Here is a 22,445-nt window from a genome sequence, read left to right as displayed (position 1 = left end):
TCGATCCCTGGAAGATTGGGAAGATTGCCTGGAGAAGGGGATGGCTACCCACCCCAGGATTCTTACCTGGAGAATCCAATCAACGGACAGAGGAGCCTGACTGGCTACAGTCCATGGGGTCACACAGAGTTGAACGTGACTGAGCATGTGCACTTCTTATAGCCGCTCTTAATCTCAATTCTTGTCTTTCCCACCAGAGGACAATCCTGTTCCTTTTCCCTTCTCTCAGTGTGGAACAGAGCCCCCAACACCCGGGTACCCAGTTAATGGCAGAGAGAGCCAGTGAGCGAGTGGAGGGCCATTGGCTAATTGACCAAGTACCTGAGCAACAGACAAGTTCACTTCAGAAATTTAGTCCTAGGCCAATAAATCAAGGAGCCTCAGCCCGCCCTAGATTCCAAAGAGAAAGGGCCCTGTGGGCTTGGTCTCAGCAGACCAGAGGAAGCACAGCTGTGGGGGAGACCTGGGGTATATTTAATCCAGCCCCATTTGAGCTGGGTTGCAAGTCTGCCATTGCATCCCTCCTCCCTTGGTGTACCACAGCCAGAGTCTGCCCTCCCCAAATGAAAAAGGCTCAGGTTGCCTGAGGTGCTGTGACCCCGGGGGCCTCTTCCTTCAGACCCTGGTCCACCTACCCTGCCTGAAACCAGGACTGCACCAGGTGCCAGCTAAAGCAGGACTCCAGGAGAGTCTCTAGAGAACCAGCAACTCTGGGCAAGAGCACAAGGACAGAAAGCTCCCAGGGGAATCTAGCTGACTGGCCTTTGTTCTCAGGTCAGGAAGGCAGCATCCAGACCAGGACCCCATTGGCCATGTCAGCTTTTCTGCCAGCTTCCTTCTCTGAGTCCCAGCTCATTCTGCTGTAAAATGAGGGCACATTCTTCCCGACTTCAGAGGGTGTTGAACATAAGCTGAGAGCTGCGGATATTCTTTAGAATCGTTAAGTGCTGACCTTTGTAAGGCATTGTTATAATGTTATCTCAGTGGCAGCTGAGACCTTTCAGATCTCTGACCAATTATATGTGAATACCCTGATTTGAGAGGACACCATATTGTATCATTTCTCATCATATCAATAATTATTGTCGGATTGAGTTTGCCTAACCAAAAACAGTTGGATTAGGAAAGGCACAAAACATTTATTCTTGTACTTATTATGTGCCAGATATCCTTTAGCTGTTTTACATGTGTCATTTCTTTGAATCATCTGAAAATCCAGCAGTATTTATCATGCATTATACTAATGATGTGTGTATTACCCTTATCACTTGGGCATTATTGTCAGTAACTGATGATAACTGTATCCTTATCAGTTTAGAGGAGAGAACCCTGAGGCTTAGCTTGGGGGACTTGCTTCAGATCACACAGCTCGAGCTAGAAGCTCACAACATCCATTTCCATCCATCTCTTCTTATTGTATCTAAGTCCACGCAAGAGGGAGCATAAACTGATATGTGATCTATCGGCCACAGATGAGCCGGGATAAGTTGTGTATGGCTTTGGAATTAAATGACCAGCACACACCTTGCCCTTTGCCCTGACTTTCCCTGCTCTGTGTTAGCTCTTCTCCCTTGTCAGGTGTCTAGAATGGGGGTCCACATAGCACATCTGTCCTCATGGGGAGTCCAGCACGGCCATCCCTGCAGGTGACTGGCTCCCTTGGAAAAGACAATCTCAGAACACCTTGGCCTCATGGTCAGGAGGCCTGGGTTTGAGCTCTCAGTCTGCCTATCACTGGCTCGGGGACCTTGGGTACCTTTCTTCACCTGAGCATGTCCCAGCCTCACTCCAGTAAAGTTGGGTGGTGGGCTTGGGACTGGGGTTTCAGGATTCAAGTTAGGGCTGCTTTTCTGGGGTTGCCTAAGGAAGTTGCTTGCCCTAAAACGGACATCCTCATTGGCTCCGGGATCTGAGCCCAGAGTGTGTTTGTAGGGGAGGTTTGGTTGTTTTTCTCATTCTGTGAAGGCTCTGGGGCGGCAACTGGGGCTGAGCCCGGCTCTCTGTGGCTCTAGTCCCACGTGACCCTGAATGGCAGGCTTGAGAACAGGTTCATTCTGCACATTTGCTCCCTGTCACTTCCCTCTGCTCTCTGTTCTTGCTGTGGGGCCCTTGCTGGGGAGGCACCAACAGGCTCAGAGACGATGGGTGACACTGGAACTAAATGCCTGCCTGGGGCAGTTTCCACAGATTCAGACACTGTCACTCCTCTCTCTCTGAAGGAGTGCAGTGAAATTTTATTCTCAAAATTTAGATTTACTTTAGATATATCCATATTTTTAAGCAACACATTTGTATTCTTAACAGTATTTCCCTTAGGTGACATAAAAATGAGAATCTTTAATCCTGGGGTGAGGCTCCATTTGTTCTTCTGCTGCTGATATACCCACCAGGTAATTAAGCCCAAGAGGTAGATGTGAGTGAGCACTCATGCCAGCCTCACACACCTGCAAATGTGGATGATGGGTAGCTGGAGAAAGTACTTTCATATATTATCTCTTTAAACCCCCCAGGTCCTGTAATAGTACTATTATTCCCCTAAATACAGTTGAGGGAGTTGAGCTTTAGAAAGAGAGAGTGCCTTGCCCAAGATCAAGTCCCAGCCTCAGATCCTACATTTCAGTGGCTTTCAGAACCAGTGAGCTGTCACGTGGGAGGCAGTGCCCAGGACACCCTGTCAGGGCAGGGAGGTGCAGATAGGCATTTAGTTGCACTGGCTGAGACCTGTAGGGTGGCTTGGCTTTGCCAAAGCCCAGGCCTGGAAACTGAGCGGTAGGAAGACCTAACACATGGAGGGGTCAAAGAGGAGCTGTCAACTGCTTGCAGGAAAGGGAGCTGGAGGTTTTGATGTTCCTGAAGCATCTGGGAATGAGAGTCCATCTGCAGGGAGCTCTGTGAAGCTGGGACTCTGGCCAAGACAGTGGAGAGGCGGGAACTGGGAGGGCTCTGGACAGGCGAAAACATTTTGTCCTTGAGCCTTCTCGTTCTATGCAAGAGGAAATTCCTCAACTCTCCCGAGGCAGCCTGCTTGCCCAGGGAGATCTAAGCATTCCCAATATTGAGTCCCTCAAGCCCACCGGTTGGGCCTTCTGCCAAGGGTGTCTGACTGCCCCTGTCAGAAGGAATGATGCCAGAGCGTGGGTCCTGTGTCCCCTTGCACTCTGGCTCCAAGCCCTTCACACAGCCCCTGCCTTGGGGTAACTTGTCCTCCCACCTCCCTGGTCTTCCCAGCCTCTCCCACTCAGTCCCAGAGGCTGTGCTGGGCATGTTCTAAGTATGCCATATTTTGTTTTCATTTAGTGGCCAGTTTGGAGTTAGGCCTTTCCCAGGTATGTAAATCAGCCTAGAAATGTATTGTCATGGCCACAGGCTTCCAGGAGAAGATCTGGTTTGTGTGGCTGTGGGCTAAAAAGAACTCTAAATACCACAGTCTCCCTGCCCCCAAACTTAGAGTTTACCTTAGCGATACCATAACCTTCTTTGTCTCTACCCCTGCCCGCTTCAGACCCGCCACCCCCCCCCACCCCCACCAAGACAAAACCAAAAAGACTGAAAAAGTTATTACTGAAGATCAAGACCGTGTGGCTCACAGGACGAAAGGCAGGGTCAGAGACTGAGCAGCTGGGAGCTGTGGGAAACAGATACCAACTCACCTCTCCGCTGCCCCTTTCCCTTTGGCTCTCATGAGGCAGGTCAGAGCCCAGCTTAGGGAGGATTCTGAGAATGAAGGAAAGCCTGTTTATTACCCTACCTCCCCCAGAGAACAGAATGGGGGTGAGTGGGCCAGCCCTGAACCCAGAGAGTTGTTCTAGTTTCTGTCTTTGGCTAGCTGGGACACTCTTTCCCTCTCCTAGAGAGAGATTTTCTCCCCATTTTGGCTGTACGACAAACTACATATATTTATGGTGTTTACTTTGAACCTTCGTGCATGAAACCTTCACCACGATTTTAAGAAATGAACATCTCCATCACTCCAAATGCTTTCTTATGCCCCTTTACAATCTATCCCCCAACCCCTGCCCCAAACAACCTGTCGCTATATTTTGCTTTTTCTAGAATTTTATATAAATGGAATCATCCAGTATACTTTCTTGGTCTGCTTTCTTTCATTCAGTGCAATGTTGGTGAGATTTGTCCTTGTTGCAGTGTTTTTGTTAGCGCTGAGTAGTATTCCATTGGTATGGATACATCATAGTATGTTTATTCATTTACTTGTTGATGCGCATTTGGGTTTTTTCCAGTTTGGAGCCATTAGGAAGAAAGCTGCTATGAATGTTTGTGTACAAGTCTTTGTTTGGACATGTGCTTTCATTGCTCTTGTGTAAATACCCAGGAATAGAATGAATGGATCATGTGCTAAATGATTAACTTTTCAAGAAACTGTCAGATTGTGTTCAAAAGGGTCTGAACTATTTTGCACTCACACCAGCAGCGTAGGAGAGTTCTGGTTGTGCCACATCCTTGCCAGCATGGTACTTAGGATGATCAGTCTTTAATTTTAGTCATTCTAATGATGTAGTGTCTTTGACTTTCTTGAAGTGCTTAAAATCTCAGGCGATGGTAATGGAGCACCATGCAGTCATAGAAAACAATGAAGAAGCTCTCCAGTTCTGTTTTATGAGAGACATCTAGATATGCAGTTCTACCTGTGTACCTGCGGGTTCTGCATCTGTAGATTCAAACAACCGCATATCAAAAATATTTGAGAAAAAAAATTCCAGAAAGTTTCAAAAAGCACAATTTGAATTTGCTGTGCTGGCAACTATTTATATAGTGCTTACATTATATTAGGTGTTATAAGTAATCAAGAGGTGATTTTAAAGTATATAGGAGGATTTTAGGTTATATGCAAATATTATGCTATTTTTTTTTTATATAAGGTACTTGAGCAGCTGCAGATTTTGGTATCAGCAAGGGGTCCTGGAACCAATCCCCTGCAGATACCAAGGGATGACTGTATTGTTAGATGAAAAAGCAAGGTGCCAATCATTGTATATAGTTTGCTGTCAGTCTTTTAAGAGAAGACAAATAAAAGTGCATACCTATGTGCTATTGTGTGTTATACACACGGACCATCGTTGGCATGATGAACAAGAAGCTGGAAATTGGTGGCCTCTGGGGAGAAACATTTGGCCAGAGGACAGGGGTAGAAGGGAGACTGTACACATACTCTATGTACCTTTTGAACTTTATGCCATATGAATGTGTCTTATTCAAAAGAGTAAATAAAATTTAAGGGGTAAAAATCTCATAGGATGCCAAGCGTTGGCTCTCCCCCACCACTTCCATCCCCCAGAAGTGCTCCTGGGGACCCAGAGCCTAGGTTGGACATGGCTCTCCAGAGGCCTCATCCTTTCCTGCTGGGAGGCAAGAGCACCGTCATGCCATGCAGGGAAATGGGCACGCCTTGTTTTGAGGGGTCTCCTGGGCCTCCCACACTCCTCATCTGGCAGTAGTCGGTTTCTGGTGGGAACATGAGCCCAGCACGTTCACATGCTGAGTGTTCCTTTAGTCCGTGTCTGTGGAATGAATGAGTGAATGTTCACCCCACATTCTGTTTGCCACACAGAGAAGAAGAGTGAGGAGAAGAGCGAGTACCTCCTGCCTGCAGCCCCCAACAAGCCCGTCGCGCCCCTCTTCCTGCAGGGCCTCTCTGATCTCCAAGTCATGGATGGGAGCCAGGTCACCATGACAGTCCAGGTGTCAGGTCTGCCCCGTCTCTCTCCTCTGGGCATACGTGAAAATGGGCATGGTTGCAACATGGGCATTGCTCCCCAACATCCTGCACAGCTCATTGATCCATCAGAAAATCAGCCTGAAACTGTCAGTCAACGGACCTGCAGAAATGAAGCCTCTTGGCCCCTCGTTTCTGCTTTTTCTGGGCAGGATTTTCTGGACTCAAGGTTAAACGGTTCAGGGGGGGAAAGATGGCCATGCTAGAGAGGTGGGGGATTAATTGAAAACATAGTGTGGCCAGTGTAACTGGAGATTATAAACACTGGTCCAAAACCAGATGCTGTGAGAACTCCCAGACTCTCGAAAGATAGTTGCTGTATTCAAATGTTACGGTGAGAAGATGGAACAGAGGCCTTCTCACATAGGGATGGGATGGCAAGAGCATGGGATGAGCAGCCCAGTGGAAGACGTCACAGTCCTTGCTGGAAGCCAGCAAGCAAAGCTTGGGGAATCTCCTGGCACGGTCTTAATGACATAGACTTGTGCTGGCCTCTGATAAGTCCTGCTGACAGCCTGGAGGTCCTCTCTGGTTTTACAGTTTCTTTGGAGCGAAGGTGATAAGGACGAGCTGGGAGAGGACCCGTGGTCTCAGGGTGAACTCCCTGCTCCCAAAGGCTGGATGCAGTCCCTGGATAATACAGGCAGAGGCTGGGTCCCCTCCCCTGCACACACTCCTCAAGTTTAGAAATCAGAGGCCCCCTGGCCTCCAGACACAGGGTTGGCTACCCCATCGAGGCAGGTGGTGGTCTTCACTGTCCTTGAAAGAGCCTGACACCATGCAGCTATTCCCAGGGTCTTGCTCCCCTGGAAGCAGAACACCATGGCTCAGCTCTTACCACAGAGGAACTCTCACAGGTGGCTGGTGTTTTATGGCCCCCCCAAAAATTGCTAGAAGCTACCCCCAGGGAAATAGACTAGCAAAAACTGAAAATGCTATCCACCAAGAGCTGGGTCTGGAAAGCCTGACACCCATCTTCACCCTTGGACATTTGTATGGTACCAAAATGAAGTGCTGATGGAGCCTTTCCTTGGTGAAAACTGACAAGGGAGTTTCTGTGAAGGCCTGTGTGAGGTGTGCGGGGCAGGAAATGAGCTGGAACCCACCGATGCAGCTACCGCTCAGCATTATCAGTCTGAATTCTGATTTTAAAAGCTTTTATACCAATATGTTTTTCATCTCTGAAATTGTTTTGTTTTTCTTTTTCCACTTCTGGATTCTTTCTGGTTTCCCCAAATTTGTTGTTAAGCAATTATAATGAACATGTATTGAGTACTTTCTTTGTGCCAGGTGCTGCTCTAATCTGCTTTTCTGGTGGGCTGCTGAGGGGGTGGTATTAATTTATTTAACCCTCCCAGTAAACCTATGAGGTAGGTTGGGTTAGAATATTTATGGATGGGAAGACTGAAGCAATGCAATGCCACAGTACTAAGCAGAGTTGCCCATAGCCCAGGGAAGCACCTCTCTGACTAGCCCCCTTGCTGCTCCTCTCTGTTCAGGAAACCCGCCCCCGGAGGTCATCTGGCTTCACGATGGGACTGAGATCCAGGAGTCCGAGGACTTCCACTTTGAACAGAGAGGCACTCAGCACAGCCTGTGTATCCAGGAAGTGTTCCCAGAGGACACGGGCACTTATACCTGTGAGGCCTGGAACAGCGCAGGAGAGGTCCGCACACAGGCCGTGCTCACCGTGCAAGGTGGGGCTGACCTGTGACCTGGTGACCAGAAACAGGGCAGGGACGGGGTAACTATGTGGTTACGGTCTCTCCAAAGATGATCTGGAGGTGAGGAAACCATGTGGGCCTACTTTGTTACCATCTCCTGTGCTCCCTTGGTTCCATCCCAGCCCCAGTGGCCAGCTCTCCGTCCTCCATCTGAGGCTCTGGCTGAGTGGGGCCACCCTTCCCTGCCTTTGGAAGCTCCTGCTCTCCCTGGATTACTGGTGAGCAGCTGCCTAGAGTGCTAGGAGAGAAATCTCCTGATACACTAACAGTTGGCAGTGACAGCTTTGGAGGTGAGGGCCTATGAGGGCCCTTGCCTTTTGAGAACCCATATTTAAGAGGAGAGACAAGTTAAGCACACACAAGCAGGCGACAGCTCTTCATCACACGGATCACTGTCCTAGCCCAGTGCCCCTGTACATTCTAGGTGACCTCCCCTTGCTACAAGCTCATGTTAATTTTGCCCTCTGAGAAGCAACCAAGACAGATTCGCCATGAGAAGGAGGTGTTCTCCCTGAGTGTTCAATAAGAGTCATTTCTGGATAAGCTGTTCTTTGGGTAACATGCTGTCTTCTGACCTTCACCACCTTGGAGAGTTAGGTGGATGCTCTCGGCTGAAAGGCCTTCCTCTCTAATTCAACCCTCTGCTAACTTCAGAGCCGCAGGATGGCACCCAGCCCTGGTTCATCAGCAAGCCCCGCTCAGTGACTGCCTGCCTGGGCCAGAGTGTTCTTATCTCCTGTGCCATAGCCGGCGACCCCTTCCCCACTGTGCACTGGCTCCGAGATGGCAAAGCCCTCTCCAGGGACACTGGCCACTTCGAGGTGCTACAGAATGAGGACGTGTTCACCCTGGTTCTGAAAAACGTGCAGCCCTGGCATGCCGGCCAGTATGAGATCCTGCTCAAGTAAGTCTGCATGCCCTGCTGATTTCCTCTAACCCCTCTCCACCCAGTCCCTACCTCCTGGCAAAGTCGCTACTTGGGACTGGGAAGCCAGAGGAGCCACAGAAGAATGTGGGGCTGGGCTTCAGGGAAAAGAAAGAGCAGGCTTGGTGCTACTGACAAGCTTTTGTTCTTCCACCTCAAGACAGCAGAGGTTTATTGAGAGCCTTCCCTTCTGAGCGCAATTCCCCAGAGTCCTCCATCTTATTACATCCTTGTTTTGTTGCCCCCATTATTTGGTATATGAAGAACATGAGGAAAGATGGGTTAAAATTGGGAAAGCAGCATTATCTATTGTGAAGGGAATATGCTGTGCCAAGTTGCTTCAGTCACGTCTGACTCTTTGTGATGCCGTGGACTGTAGCCTGCCTGGCTCCTCTGTCCATGGGATTTTCCAGGCGAGTATACTGGAATGAGTTGCCATTTCCTCCTCCAGGGGTCTTCCTGACCCAGGGATCAAACCCTGGTCTCTGATGTTTCCTGCATTGGCAGGCAGGTTCTTTACCACTGTTGCCACCTGGGAAGTCCCATGAAGGGAATTTATTTGTTATCTCTCACCCCCATATTGCTTGAGACACCAATAATATTCTCACAGTTTCTATGGGTTTTGCCTCAGGCTTTTATACAAGGTTGCAATGAAGATGTCAGCAGGGGCTACTGTCTCTGAAGACTCGACTGAGGCTTGAGAGGGTCAAGCCTCTCAAGATGAGGGTCCACATCTATGATGGCTCACTCACTCACAAGGCTGTTGGCAGGAGGCCTCAGCTCCTGGCCATGTGGACCTCTCCCTAGGGCTGTTTGAGCATCTTCATGACATGGCAGCTGGCTTCCCCAGAGCTGGTGGTCCAAGGGAGACAGCTAGTTTCAGTCTCCTGTGACCATTCTTCGGCAGTCGTTACTTCTGCCACATTCTATCCATGAGCGGTGAGTCAGTACGTATAGCCCATATTCAGGCAAAGGGGAATTAAGTTCTCCTCTTGGAGAGAGGAGTATCAAAGAGTTTGTAGACATTTAAAACCACTAGAGGGACATTAACTACCCCCATCCATTTCTCCTCCCTTTCAAGGTCTTTCTAGGGAACATGGGAAGGTGAGCTCCATGAAGGCACATTGCTGTGTTCCCAGTGCCTAGAGCATTGTCTGCCTATAGTTGGCATTTGGTAGCTATTTGTTAAATGGATGTGATCCAGAAATATTTTTCTACCTTTAAACTGCTCTAATTCTTGACTCCATGTCCACCCTGGGTTGATGGGGACAGAACACTAGCCCCTAGGGTTGGTATTAGCACTGAAAAAGAGCACTTTTCTGTACCATGACTCTGCAAACAGATTTGCCACATCCTGAAGATGGTTGGACTGCTCTGGCTCAGGTGCCTGGCCTCTTTACAAGGGACTTGTTCTCCTGGATCATTCATTTCCCTGTACTGAGCCCACGGTGTTCAGGGCTCTGAGCTACAGACAGGCTCTGTAACCACATGCCAAAGCTACTGCCATGATGGAGCCTTGTTCTAAGTAAGGACAAAACCTAGCATGTGCTCCATCTACTTGGGTCCTTTCTGGGCATTGCTTTATACTTGAATTGTTAGCTTCTGCTGCGTAACAAACCATCAAACAAAAAATATTTGGTGAGTTTCAGTAAAATAGCCACTTATTACTTCTTGGGCATCTTTGGATCTGCTAGGAAATTCTACTTAGCTGGCAAACCTCACTTGAGGTAATACCACATCCGTGGCAGCTGATGAGATGGTTGTGGGCCAATTGATTATCCTATCACCATCAGCAATATGCTCAGAACACACTGATGGCCTTAGCCTTGTTCCTGAACTAGTTATTATCAGGAAGACCAATCTGCCTCCACAATAGAAAATAGTTTCTTCCTCTCAGCCGTGCAAATAATGGAAACTGATTCTGTGTTAGAATAGAGCTTGTCTGTATGAAAGGAATGATGCTTTGAGACAGTACTCATGTACTCAAGCTAGACATCCTAGAAAAGATGAGTTTTTGTGGGATTTTGAGGCAAATGAGGCAAGTCTCATTGGATAGACTGAATGTGAGAGGGTAGGAAAGAGCAAAGCAAGGCTGTGGGAAGCCTGCCAGGCCAGAGTGGAGGGTTGCACTGGGAGGTCGGCAGGCAGACTGTCTGGGCCCAGCTGGGGACAGTCATAAAACTTAGACTGTCTTAGCTGGAAGGGACCTCAGAAGTTATTGAACTGCCTCCTTGTTTAATAATGGGGGAAGCTGAGGCCTCAGGGTCATGGCCACCCAAAGGTGAGTAGCAGAGCCCAGACTGGAACTCTCGGCTCTGTCTTTAAACCAGATGTTCCTCCATTCTTTGTTTCAGTGCACTGGGAACTTGGGAAACCTGGAACAGGATGTCACACTGGGGTCCCCAAACTTGCATCCCTCACCCCTCTTCCCTCCCCTGCGTCCAGCCTCTGCATTCCTTTGGGAGGCTGCTTCCTGGCCTTGGCTTTTTCCCCAGTAAGGAGGCAAGTCCATGGAAAATTGCCCTGGGGAGTGTGTGCCAGGCCTGCCAGGGGCTCCTCTGACTTTTCTCAGACCCAGACCTAGAGAGAAATCAGACCTGTGCCCAGGACAGAATGCCTTTCAAGGACAGAGACTGGGAGGAAGCTGGGCTGAGGGCGGGAGTGGGACAGGTGCTGTCTGTAGCTGCGGGAGCTGGGGGCACATGCGTGGCTGAGTCCTGCCTTCCCTTCCCTAGCTCTGAACTAAATGGGCAAATGTCAAAAAATCAGCTCCAAATTCTAACTGAAATATTTGAAAGATTGATACTTGCCAGGAAATTAGTTCTTTAATTTTGCATATAGAATCCATTCTAGGGGTGGGTGATTCAGTGTGGGGCAGGGTCCAAGATTTTGTAACCAGAGAGTGGGCTTCTGACTCAGAGCTTAGGAGGTAGGGAACACAGAGGATTCTGTTGGGTGCAAAAGGTGTCACTTACAGAATGACAGCCCCATACCTCTGTGGCAGCACCTGGGCTGGGCATGGGGTTGGGGCCTCAGCCTCAGGCCTGACTTTGTAACTGAGTCTGTGCCGACACCAAAGAGGCCCCAAGCAGCTGATCAGCTGATTAGGTTATCTGGGATGTGGGTCCCAGGTAACCTGCCTCTCTGATTTTTCCACATGAACCCATGATTTGCCCTAAAAGTCTAGCCAAATATTTTAAATGGATAACCAACAAGGACCCACTGTATAGCACAGGGAAGTCGGCTCAATGCTATGTGGCAGACTGGATGGGAGGGGATGGGAGTTTGGGGGAGAATGGACACATGTATGTGTATTGCTGAGTCCCTTTGCTGTCCACCTGAAACTATTAATTGGCTATACTCAAATTGTTAATTGGCTATACTCAAATACAAAACACAAAGTTAAAAGAAAAGAGTCTCGCAGAGATTTTGGTGTGTGGCTGTAGAAATAGTGACCCCCAGATCATGCCAAGAGATGATCTCTTTAGTGGGACTGCTGTAGTATTCCCAATTCTGTCCCTTCAGACTGTCTGGGTGCCCCCGCATGAGGCCTGGAGAAGGGGTGGGCAGCAGGCTGCCTGCACCCCCTTCTTCAAGGCAGGTAATAGAAAACAACAGAAGCCCTTGCCAGCTTCCCCTGTGGGGAGCTGGCACTCACTTCAGCTCAGGGGTCAGGGCACCCGACCATTGAGAGCCTCTGAGGGGCTTGGTTGGGGTGAAGCCTGGCCATGTGGTCAACATCTGCTCCTAAATGTGCATCTGGGCTATGTTCTATTTGTGACAGGAGGAGACTCAGCAGAGACGTCAGAAAGGGCGCCCCGGAAAACATGGCCCCAGGGCACCCTGTCCTCATGCTCCATGCCCACCCCAGACCCTGCACCCTGTGCTTACAAGAAAAGTGGGAACAGAGTGGGCCCTACTAGCCAGCAACCTCGAAGATGCAGGGTGCTCAGGGGCGAGGCCTCAGCCACAGGTGACCCCCATGGCTATTCTGTGAGTCACCCGAGCCCTGGTAGTTTTCTGTGCTGAGTTCCCAGGATGCTTTGAGGGCCTGAGCCTTCCCAGAGCCTGGTGCTGAGAAGGCACCTAAGTGCTGTCTATGGAAGACAACCAGCAGGTACGCAGTAGATGAGAGAAGGTTAGGGAGCACGAAAGGCCAACCTCTCCTCTGTCAAGCGGGTTCCCAGTGTCGAGGAGCAAATAGTGACCCCCAGGACCCTCAAGGATCATCTGCCACACCATGGGCTGCCGGTGCCTGACCTGGAGTTGGCCCTGCATTGGGAGGGAGGCCATGCAAAGCAAGGTAATTGCTTGAGTGCATTGGCAGAGCCACAGGAACATGTGCTCAGCTCTCTGTCCATGTGGGGGTAACATACACATGTTCCCAATCATGGACTGGCAGGTACAGGTGCCCGTCAGGTAGATCCCATCTACATGTGGTCGATATACGCATGTACACATAGACACACACAAACACACACGTGTCCCAGGATAGATTTGTACTGAAGAGCACTGCAGGGTGGGATGGGAAAATTACAAGTCAGGTTCCAACCCTTTTCCCTACTAGCCAGCCCTGTGAGTTTAGGCAAAGTTACTTAACCTTTATAAGCCTAGTTTTTCTCACCTGTAAAAACAGTTGCTGACAGCCACCTCACAGATCTGCCATGAGTAAAGGAGATGGAATATATGAGATGGATTAGGTCTATGGTGGGACCTGGGGCAGGTGCCAGCCCCTGAAGTGCACACGACATGGACAAGTGCAGGAAATGAGTGGGAGACCCCAAGAGCCCAACACTGCATCCTGGAAACCCTGAGCCTCCCCTTCTTCCCTTTACAGTGGGCACAAGAATGCTGGCACAACCTCCCTGGGCTGTTGGGGCAAGAAACACAGTGGCTGTGAGTCATGATAGGTGGAGGGTGCTACATAAAGCATGGTTATTAGCAGGCAGAGTTACCTTTGACTATCACATCTGCCTGCACAGCTTCCCCCAGTCTGAGCAGCACCTTATTGGGCTCCTCAGAGCCCAGACCTGCCAGCAGATGGCAGCCTTGTGGGATCTGACGGCTGATCTGCTGTAAGCCCAGCACAGCATGGGTATGGTACAGCCCCTTTCCTGAGCCCCTTTCCCCAGCTGGTCATGGACAGTATTAGCAGTGGGCTAAAGAATCCCGAGCTCTCTCTTTGTTACAGAAGAAGAAAAAGGGTCACTTTGGTAGGGATTAGAGGGTGTTTTCATTTCACGAGCAGGTGAAGGGGACCCTGCAGATGGGGGCACCTTGTGAGTAGAAGGAATGACCACCTCAGTATTAAGGGGGCATGGAATGAGACTCAGGGTCACTGGGCAAGGTTAGTGGGGCCACACAGTCTAGACCAAGCAGCTCCATCACAGCCCTCAGCAGCTTTAGTCTTTACTCTTCCTTGACTGAGTGTCAATTGTATTATTTTTATGATATACTTACAGAAAAGTATTCCTATTTCTGGATGCCTACCTTAGCTGATTCTTTTTTTTTTTTTCCTTCTTAATCAAGAGCTGGAAAGATAAAGGGTGACCAAGGTCGGGGAGGGCCCTGCCTGAAACCTAGGTCTGGTGTGGGTGTGTTAGGGTCACAGCTCAGTCCATGGTCCCCTCTTCCCTGGAGCCAACCTGTGGCCAAGTTCCTGCCTGCCCTGCCCTCCCTACAGCCCTAGATCAGGCAGGCCCTTGGCCCAGAAAGCCCTTGATCTGTACTGATCCCTTGAATTCTTCAGGAACCGTGTTGGCCAATGCAGTTGCCAGGTGTCCCTGATGCTACAGAGCAGCCCGGCCAGAGCGGTCCTGCGGTGAGTGTCCCCCGGGGGTTGCCAGGCCAGACCCTGTGTCACTATCCACCCACCTTCCTCCTGGTCCCAGCAGGCCCAGCTCGGCAGCCCCAGATTGTTTGTATCCTCTAGCTGAGGCTGCCGGAGCCAAGACAGAGAGACTGGAAGGGGAATGAGGGAGGGAGAAGGGGGGGGTGGTAAATTTTTTTCTTTTTTTTTTTGCACACACCCTTATAAGGCTACTGAAGTCATTACCGATGTAACAAACCAACTAAGCAAGCAAGCGCCTCTCACCAAAGTTCCCTTCTATAAACACGGCCTGGCCAGCCCCCCTGGCCTCCCCTTTCCTCCGCCCTCCCTCCCTCCCTCGGGGATTTGCTCTCCCTGACGTCTCTTTCTTACCCGGCCCCTTTTCCTCCTGCTACTTTCCTTTTTCCCTTCACTGGTCGCAGGGGGAGGGAGCCTGCCAGCTGCGAGGGCCTCTGTGGCCGAGGAGCTGGTGCTGATGGTGGTGGTGGTGGTGACGGCTACGGGAGCCTGAGGCCTGGCTGGCCGGTGGCGAGAGGGCAAGGTGCCCCCGCAGAAGACGACGGCGAGGACGTGCGTGGGGTGCTCAAGAGGCGCGTGGAGACACGGCAGCACACGGAGGAGGCCGTTCGCCAGCAGGAGGTGGAGCAGCTGGACTTCCGCGACCTCCTGGGCAAGAAGGTGAGCACCAAGACCTTGTCTGAAGAGGACCTGAAGGAGATCCCAGCCGAGCAGCTGGACTTCCGCGACCTCCTGGGCAAGAAGGTGAGTACAAAGACCTTGTCTGAAGAGGACCTGAAGGAGATCCCAGCTGAGCAGATGGATTTCCGCGCCAACCTGCAGCGGCAGGTGAAGCCGAAGACCCTGTCAGAGGAGGAGAGGAAAGTGCATGGCCCCCAGCAGGTGGACTTCCGCTCTGTCCTAGCCAAGAAGGGGACTCCCAAGACCCCTGTGCCTGAGAAGGTACCCCCTCCAAAACCGGCCACGCCAGATTTTCGCTCAGTGTTGGGCAGTAAGAAAAAATTACCAACAGAGAATGGTAGCAATAACACTGAGGCCTTGAATGCCAAGGCAGCAGAAGGTCTCAAGCCTGTGGGCAATGCCCAGCCTTCAGGGTTCCTGAAACCCGTGGGCAACGCCAAGCTGGCTGATACCCCCAAACCCTTGAGCAGCACCAAGCCAGCAGAGACCCCCAAACCCTTGGGTAATGTCAAGCCAGCTGAGACCCCCAAACCCTTGGGCAGCACCAAGCCAGCAGAAACCCCCAAACCCTTGGGCAGCACCAAGCCAGCAGAGACCCCAAAACCCTTGGGTAACGTCAAGCCAGCTGAGACCCCCAAACCCTTGGGTAACATCAAGCCAACTGAGACCCCCAAACCCTTGGGCAGCACCAAGCCAGCAGAAACCCCCAAACCCTTGGGCAGCACCAAGCCAGCAGAGACCCCAAAACCCTTGGGTAATGTCAAGCCAGCCGAGACCCCCAAACCCTTGGGTAATGTCAAGCCAGCTGAGACCCCCAAACCCTTGGGTAATGTCAAGCCAGCTGAGACCCCTAAACCTGTGAGCAATGCCAAGCCAGCCGAAACCCTCAAACCTGTGGGCAACGCCAAGCCAGCTGAGACCCCCAAACCCTTGAGTAACGTCAAGCCAGCTGAAACCCCCAAACTTGTGGGCAATGCCAAGCCAGCTGAGACCTCTAAACCCTTGGATAACGCCAAGCCAGCTGAGGCCCCCAAACCCTTGGGCAATGCCAAGCCGGCTGAAATCCCAAAACCCACTGGGAAAGAAGAACTTAAGAAGGAGATTAAGAATGATGTGAACTGCAAGAAGGGCCATGCAGGGGCCACAGATAGTGAAAAGAGACCAGAGAGCCGAGGGACAGCCCCGACCTTCGAGGAGAAACTACAAGATCTCCATGTGGCAGAGGGTCAGAAGCTGCTGCTCCAGTGCCGGGTGTCCTCTGACCCCCCAGCCACCATCACTTGGACACTGAATGGAAAGACGCTCAAGACCACCAAGTTCATCGTCCTCTCCCAAGAAGGTAAAATGGCTGGGGCCGGGAGGAAGGGAAACCCTGTCCTAGCCACCGTCAGCTCCCAGAGCCCTGCTTGTTGACGGTGCTCATAGCCCAGAGCCGGGTGGGAATGGCCGCTTTCTGCGCCCCTCACCCACAGGCTCAGTGCCCACCCTGGGCCTGGGGCACACACTCCATTGCTGGCAGCCAGAGGCTGGAGTCTGGTCCCAGGGCACATTCCCAGACCTCAGCATCTGTCTGGCAGAGCCCCCTCCTGGCACCCCTAGGCGTGGCTCCTCAAAGGAGCCCTGGGTCTGGGCTGATACCCCATCTCTGGCCCAGAGAGGGCTCCAATCACAGGCTTGGACATGGGGGCACCAAGCTGGGGCTGGCCGGGGGCTTGGGGCTGAGAGCTGCCTTTGAAGCAGCATTTTCGGTTCAGGGCAGGGTTTGTAGTGATGGGATGTGATTTGAGGTCAACAACAACTTGAGTCTTGATAACACTGGATTTAAAGGGACCTGAAGGGGAAGCAGCCAGGCGGACAGAGCCACTCACTTCCTAATTTGGATGAGGCTTGTTTGCTGGTATTTCACATTCTTGGGTTGTGGAGAGAAGGGGGGTGGTGCATAAATCCTGCCATCTGGGGCCTTTCAGCATTTGGAATTCTCAGATGGGCCAGTTTATACCTAGAGAAGAGATGGGGATGAAAGGGTCTCTTCCCTGACCCCTCCATTTGGTTTGAAATGTTTTCATAAATTCCAGTCCTGAACGAGAGCTCCAAGGATAGCAGGCTTCCCACACCCCACTCTCGTGGCCGGCGCTGGAATAGAGTCTGGCCTGAGCTCAAGGCTGAGGCTGGTGGCCCTGGACGGGGCAGGGTACATGGCTCCCTGGGAAGTGGCACTTTACCCTTGGTGAGTAGAGGGCAGCCACCGCAGAGGCCCTGCAGGACAAGTCCTGTCAAATCCTGATCAGCTGAGACAGAAGCACTCCCCTGGCTGCACTGCCCTCCTCCTACCCTCTGACAGCACCCCTCTCCACCCCCTCCCTCACCCTTCATCTGGCTTCCTTCCTTCCTCTTAAAAACCCTAATGAAGTACTTGAAGATAGCATTATCCCTCTCAGCTCACGATAGAGTTTCTCTCTTCACTCTGCAACTCAGACAGCAAATCTGGGCTGGCTGAGCATTTTGAATCTAACTGCTGAAGGAGTAAAGAGGAAACTGGCCCAGAGAGAGAAAAAGGGTTTATTTTCTGCTAATGTGTTGACATGATAGCTTTTCCACGTGAAAATCCTCAGTTTGGTAGGGGCCTCCAGAAGTCATCTCATCCATCCCCCTGTCTCTGCTCATTCTGGCCGTCCACACATAGGAGGGCATGGGGGATCACCATGAGATGATGATGATGGGGGATTATCTGAGATGTCCAGAGCAGTGGATGCCAAGCCTTCCCTGCCACCTCTGTCGGCCTGTCCTGGTTGGAAAGTGTAGGCATAAGACTGACTCCAAACCTTGACCAGGAGTATTTCCCATCTTATCCTGTGGTGACCTCTCAGAGCAGGACGGAAAGTGAGCTGCTGCCCTCCTGGGGACAGGTGTGGTCCCACAGGTCTGCTCACGGTGAGGGGCATGGCTGCAGCACCCTTAGGGAAGCCGAGGTTAGGACAGCTGAGGACAATATCCACAGCCGTACAGCTGTTCTGGGACCTGCGTGGAAACTGCAGAGCCACCAAGAGTTGCTTGTAAACAATTCACTGGACGAAGCAGTGAAAGCAGACCTCAGCCCTGGTCTCAGACACACCCCCAAGCCCTTAGACACAGGCTGCTCATACCCAGGGTGCGGGGTGGGTCATATCTGCTGGGCACCGAGAGCCTGGCTACTACAGTATTGCCTCCCACAGAAACCACCTCAGACGGACAGTTTAGGTCCAAAGCTGAAGAAGAAGAAATGATTTTAAAAGGCCAGCACAAGAAGTTTGGTAGAGGGACAGGATTATAGAGATAGCCCCAAGTCCAACCTTTAAAAATATTCTAAATATTTGTAATTCCTCTTTGAAAAATAAGAATAGCTTGGATTAATTGAACACCACGTGCCAGACACTGACCTAGGCATGTTATTCTTTTCACTCATTTAATCCTCGTAACCAGTATACTGCCCACGTAACAGAGAAGTTAAGGGCTTTACCAGAGGTTGCACAGCTAATTAATAACAAAGCTGGTCTTGGAATGTAGGCAGTTGAGTTCCAATGCCTAGACCACTCTGCTCCATCACCTCTTAGTTATTATAATTCTTGTTAGCGTGTCAGCATGCTGGCCGTTCCCTAATCAACTTCCCCGAGATCATTGCCTGTGAAGGGAAAAGGCTAATGGCTCTTCATTCCTCCACACTGTCAACAGCTGTCAAGAGGCTGGAAGACTGGTGGTGGGCTCTGGGCTGGTGAGTTTTGGTGTTTTCACTGCAGTGGAGGAAGCGGACCTTGACACGGGCCTATTGCCTTGCCAAGGTAGGGAGGAGGCTTGGTCTCAGAACAGCGACTGCACTCTGTCCACCGTCCCTTCACTAGCGCTTCACTCTCCAAATCTTCAGGTGCCCAGGTCAAACGCAGACCCAGGAGAAAGCCTGGGGAAAAGCCTTGTCAGTGACCACTTCCACAAACCCCACTGCAAGGAGTAGGGCCTCTGAGAGGTGTGAGTGAATCTGCTCTCAATAGACCTGGAAGAGTGGACACAATCGCACAGTGATAAACCTCTTCCAGCCAAGTGCCGGTGATGAGCAGGAGGAGAGGGAGGGAGCTGAGTGCTGGGCCACAGGGAGAGGCTGGTGGTGAAAGGGCTGGACCTTGATCTGAAGCGTGGAGGCGGGCAGGGCTCCCAACAGGAGAGGGGGGGTGTGGGCTTCCCAGATGGAGGAGGCTGGCTCCCAGCTGCCAGCATCCTCCAGGCTGGAGAGGGGGGTGAGGTCCATTCCATCCTCTATCATGCTGAAGAACTCAATTCTAAAGACAGTAGGAGCCCTTTAAGAGTTGGGAATAGGAGTGGTAGACACAAAGCTGGGGTTTAGGGGCTTTGATTGATTCTGTGCCCAAAGACGAGGAAAGGGCATCCTGAAGAGGCTGCGGAGAAGTATGGTGGGGCCTGGACTGGCAAGGTAGCCATGGCCACAGACAGGAAATGACTGGTTTAATAAGCAAGGGCAGAGTTAACAGAACCTGGTGCCTAGGTTGAAACAGGGTTGAGGGGGCAGGGGTTTGGTAAGGAAGAGGAGGGTTTCAGGACCACTGAGTGTCTGTGTGGGGGTGACTGGGTTGCAGTGATGGCGTCAGTGGAAATAAGGAAGCTGGCATTTTGGGGTGTTTGTAGGGAGAAGGGGGTTGCTAAGTGGGTTCTCCATCCTTCCCACCCCTCTGAGTATCCTCTCCACCCCACCTCCCTGACTCAGCACCCTTCTTGCTCCTCTGCACTGAACCATGTGCTGTTACCTTGGCTAAGATCAAGGTTCCCTTCCTCCAAGCCTCACTCCCAGACTGTGGTCCCCAGGCCTTTGGCCATGACAGACCCCTGTGCTCTCCCGCCAGCAGTGTGCATGTCTGTGACCCGCTGCTAGTGGATACTGTTCATAGGTTTCAGGGAGCTTCTCTGAACGCTGTAGCTTGAATAGGGCTCGTAGCCCACGGGCCCCACAGAACATGATTATGTTCACTCCATCTAGTGCCAAGAGAGCAGAAGAGGTGTGCTGACAGTCAATTGAATAGACTGCATTCTTGGAGGGACATGTGGAGGTGTCCTTGCTTTTCCTGCATCTCCCAGAGCTACAGGGCAGACGGTGCTCACTTACAGCAGCTGGGCCTGCCCTTGGGCCTGCAGGGTGGCCTCACCAGGCCCTTCTGGAGCAGAGCTGCTCAGGCCTTGGCCCAGGACTGGGAGGCCCGAGGACAGACAGGGAGCTCTGCGCTGCTGCTGAGAATTTCTTTCATCTTTATGCCTTATTTTCTGTCCCCAGACCAGGTTTCTTCCCCCGGCAAACATTTCTCCTCATCTATTAATGAGGATTCATTTTTGTTGTGTTGTCAATGGGTGATTCATGTTTTATTGCCATCAGTGTGGGATCTTGCAAAGGCTTTTTAAAACCTGTGTAAGTCCATCCCACAAAACAAGGATCTACGCCACACTTACTATGTGCAAGGACGTATTCCAGCCCGTTTCATTGGATGCATAATCCACTTGAAGAATTCTGAGCTAAGAATTTCTTTCCCTTTTAGAAACCATATTATCTCTTTCAAGGGTCAGTTATGTTTGATTAAGTGTTCATGACTTTTTCTTACATATATCCTACCAGATCACCTGTTCCAGAAACTATGCCTTGGTCATTCTCAAAAAAAAATTTTTTTTTAACTGACGGTATTCCAGGCTCAGGAAAAACATTCACAATAGTCACAGGCACTGCCCTCCAACAGCTAGGGTGGGAGAGAGGCACGTGTTTTGTAATGGCCTTGGGAAGTGAACTCAGGGCATAGAAGAGGCCCATCCACGGCTGGGGGTGCTTCAAGATGGCCCTGTCCCTGAGGAGGTGACCCGGAGCTGAGTAGCACTGTCCTGGTGAGCCAGGGGCCCTGACACAGAGAACAGCCTCAGCAGAGCCTCTGGGGCTTGGGGCCACTCCCTCCCCCTCACACACCCCATCTCCCCTCTCCCCACACACTCAGAACCCAGGCAGGATGGGGGGAGGGCCTTCAGACTCTGTGACCTTGAGGGGCTCTCCCAAGGCGGGTTCTAGCTGAGCCATTCATTGGATCCCTGGTTCCCATCCCCCTCACCTTCTTCTCAAAATTCCCCACCAGTCTGAGGCTTCTCAAAAAAACTCTGGGAAATGGTTTTTCTTCTGGAGGTCAGGAATAAGCTGTCCCACAGGAAATACCAGATTTCTTCAATCTGGGCTAGCCCAGCCTCCAAGCCTGCCGGGGCCCTCCCCCAACCCACACACATGGCCAGGGGTCTAGGCTGTGAGCAGCTAGGAAAAGCTGCCTTTATGATATCCCACCCCTCCCCCCGCCTCCCACCCCAGCTCCCGCCGTGAAGGGCGAGGGCTGTGGTCTACATGTCCCACCTCTTCTGGGGTCTCACTACTGTTTTGTTCCATTTTGGTTTAAGGCTGAAGGCAGCTAGGGGACTGAAGTTTAGAGACAATCAGAGACTCAACCAGGAGGTTCGCTGGGAGTGGGCCTTAGCCTCAGACTGAGGAAAAACAGCAGGATGGGGTCTGTGTCTTCTAAGCCTCAAGTTTGGAGGCCAGAGGTCATCTTCTCATGCCCCTGCCTCTCGGATGAATGGAAACTTCTCTCTTTAGAAGATAGTTTCTCTCATTCCCTGATTTCTGTGCCTCATAGTTCTCACTTTCATGACAGAATTCCTGAAAATCCAGCCTAAATCCTTTCCGTGGCAGTTTCTGCAAATTCTGTGCCTAAGCACAGGGGACAGAGACCCTGAGGCATTGCGGTACCATGTAGGAGAGTGGAGGGAGGCCCTGCTGAGGGATGGGGTCTAAATGAGAGTGTAGGAGGGGGTGCAGATCAGCCTGCCCCAGGGACTTGGTAGAACTGAGGTTTCCCTGTTGAAGACTTCACCCAGGTGCCAGGAAGTAAACAACGCTTCTATCCTGCTTTCTCCTGCAGCCTTGGTAAGATTCTCTGTGCAGAACAGATGCCGCCCTTCCTGTCTCCGAGTGTCCTTGTATTTGTCGGTCCAGTCTGTGTGTCTGTCTAATGGGGGCGCAGGTACTTTTTCCATCAAAGGCCGTGCCTCTGCACATTCACACCTGGGACGCACAGAGCTCTGCCAGCTCAGGACCAGTGATTTGTGCCGAGCAGTGTGGTGGAGAGGGAGGTGGCTGGAGCCAGTGGCTCTAGATGGCAGGATGCACACGGCTCTGGCTGTGTCCTCCTCCTCATGTGATGACAGCTGCCATGACAACAGGGCAGCTTCGAGCAGGATGTCGTGCGGCTGGCCTGTGTGTGTGTCCGATGGCAGGAGCGAGGGCACTGCTGCCCCCCTGCCTGGCCCAGCAGGTCCAGTCCTCAGGCGATCTCTCCCCACACCCTCAGGGAAACTCCCCAGAGGGGCCCTCAGAGAAGGAGCCAGCCCTGGGATGAGAGAGCCAAGGTGGTCAAGGACCAGACTCCCAAGTGTACACCCAACCTGACCCTTCTTTCCCTCAACCAGGCCGGAAGA

The 22,445-nt window shown here is 51.5% G+C and overlaps 1 protein-coding gene across 6 annotated transcripts in view; it reads left to right on the top strand.

Annotated features, from left to right (window-relative positions):
* The window catches only part of MYLK (myosin light chain kinase), a 279,518-nt gene that overhangs the window by 176,943 nt on the left and 80,130 nt on the right, over positions 1-22,445 (top strand). For 5 of the 6 annotated variants that reach the window (XM_059888917.1, XM_059888922.1, XM_059888894.1 and 2 more), the window contains exons 12-16: positions 5,567-5,704; positions 7,231-7,428; positions 8,110-8,359; positions 14,130-14,201; positions 14,633-16,248. In XM_059888917.1, coding sequence (XP_059744900.1) covers positions 5,567-5,704; positions 7,231-7,428; positions 8,110-8,359; positions 14,130-14,201; positions 14,633-16,248 — 2,274 coding nt within the window. Of the gene's footprint in view, positions 1-5,566; positions 5,705-7,230; positions 7,429-8,109; positions 8,360-14,129; positions 14,202-14,632; positions 16,249-22,445 lie in introns of those variants that run through there. The other variant, NM_176636.3, reaches the window with a different exon arrangement.

This window comes from Bos taurus, chromosome 1 (genome assembly GCF_002263795.3).
Source record: "Bos taurus isolate L1 Dominette 01449 registration number 42190680 breed Hereford chromosome 1, ARS-UCD2.0, whole genome shotgun sequence".
Lineage (NCBI taxonomy): Eukaryota > Metazoa > Chordata > Mammalia > Artiodactyla > Bovidae > Bos > Bos taurus.
Note: the sequence above shows the minus strand (reverse complement) of the source record. Positions and strands in the feature narration are given on the sequence as shown.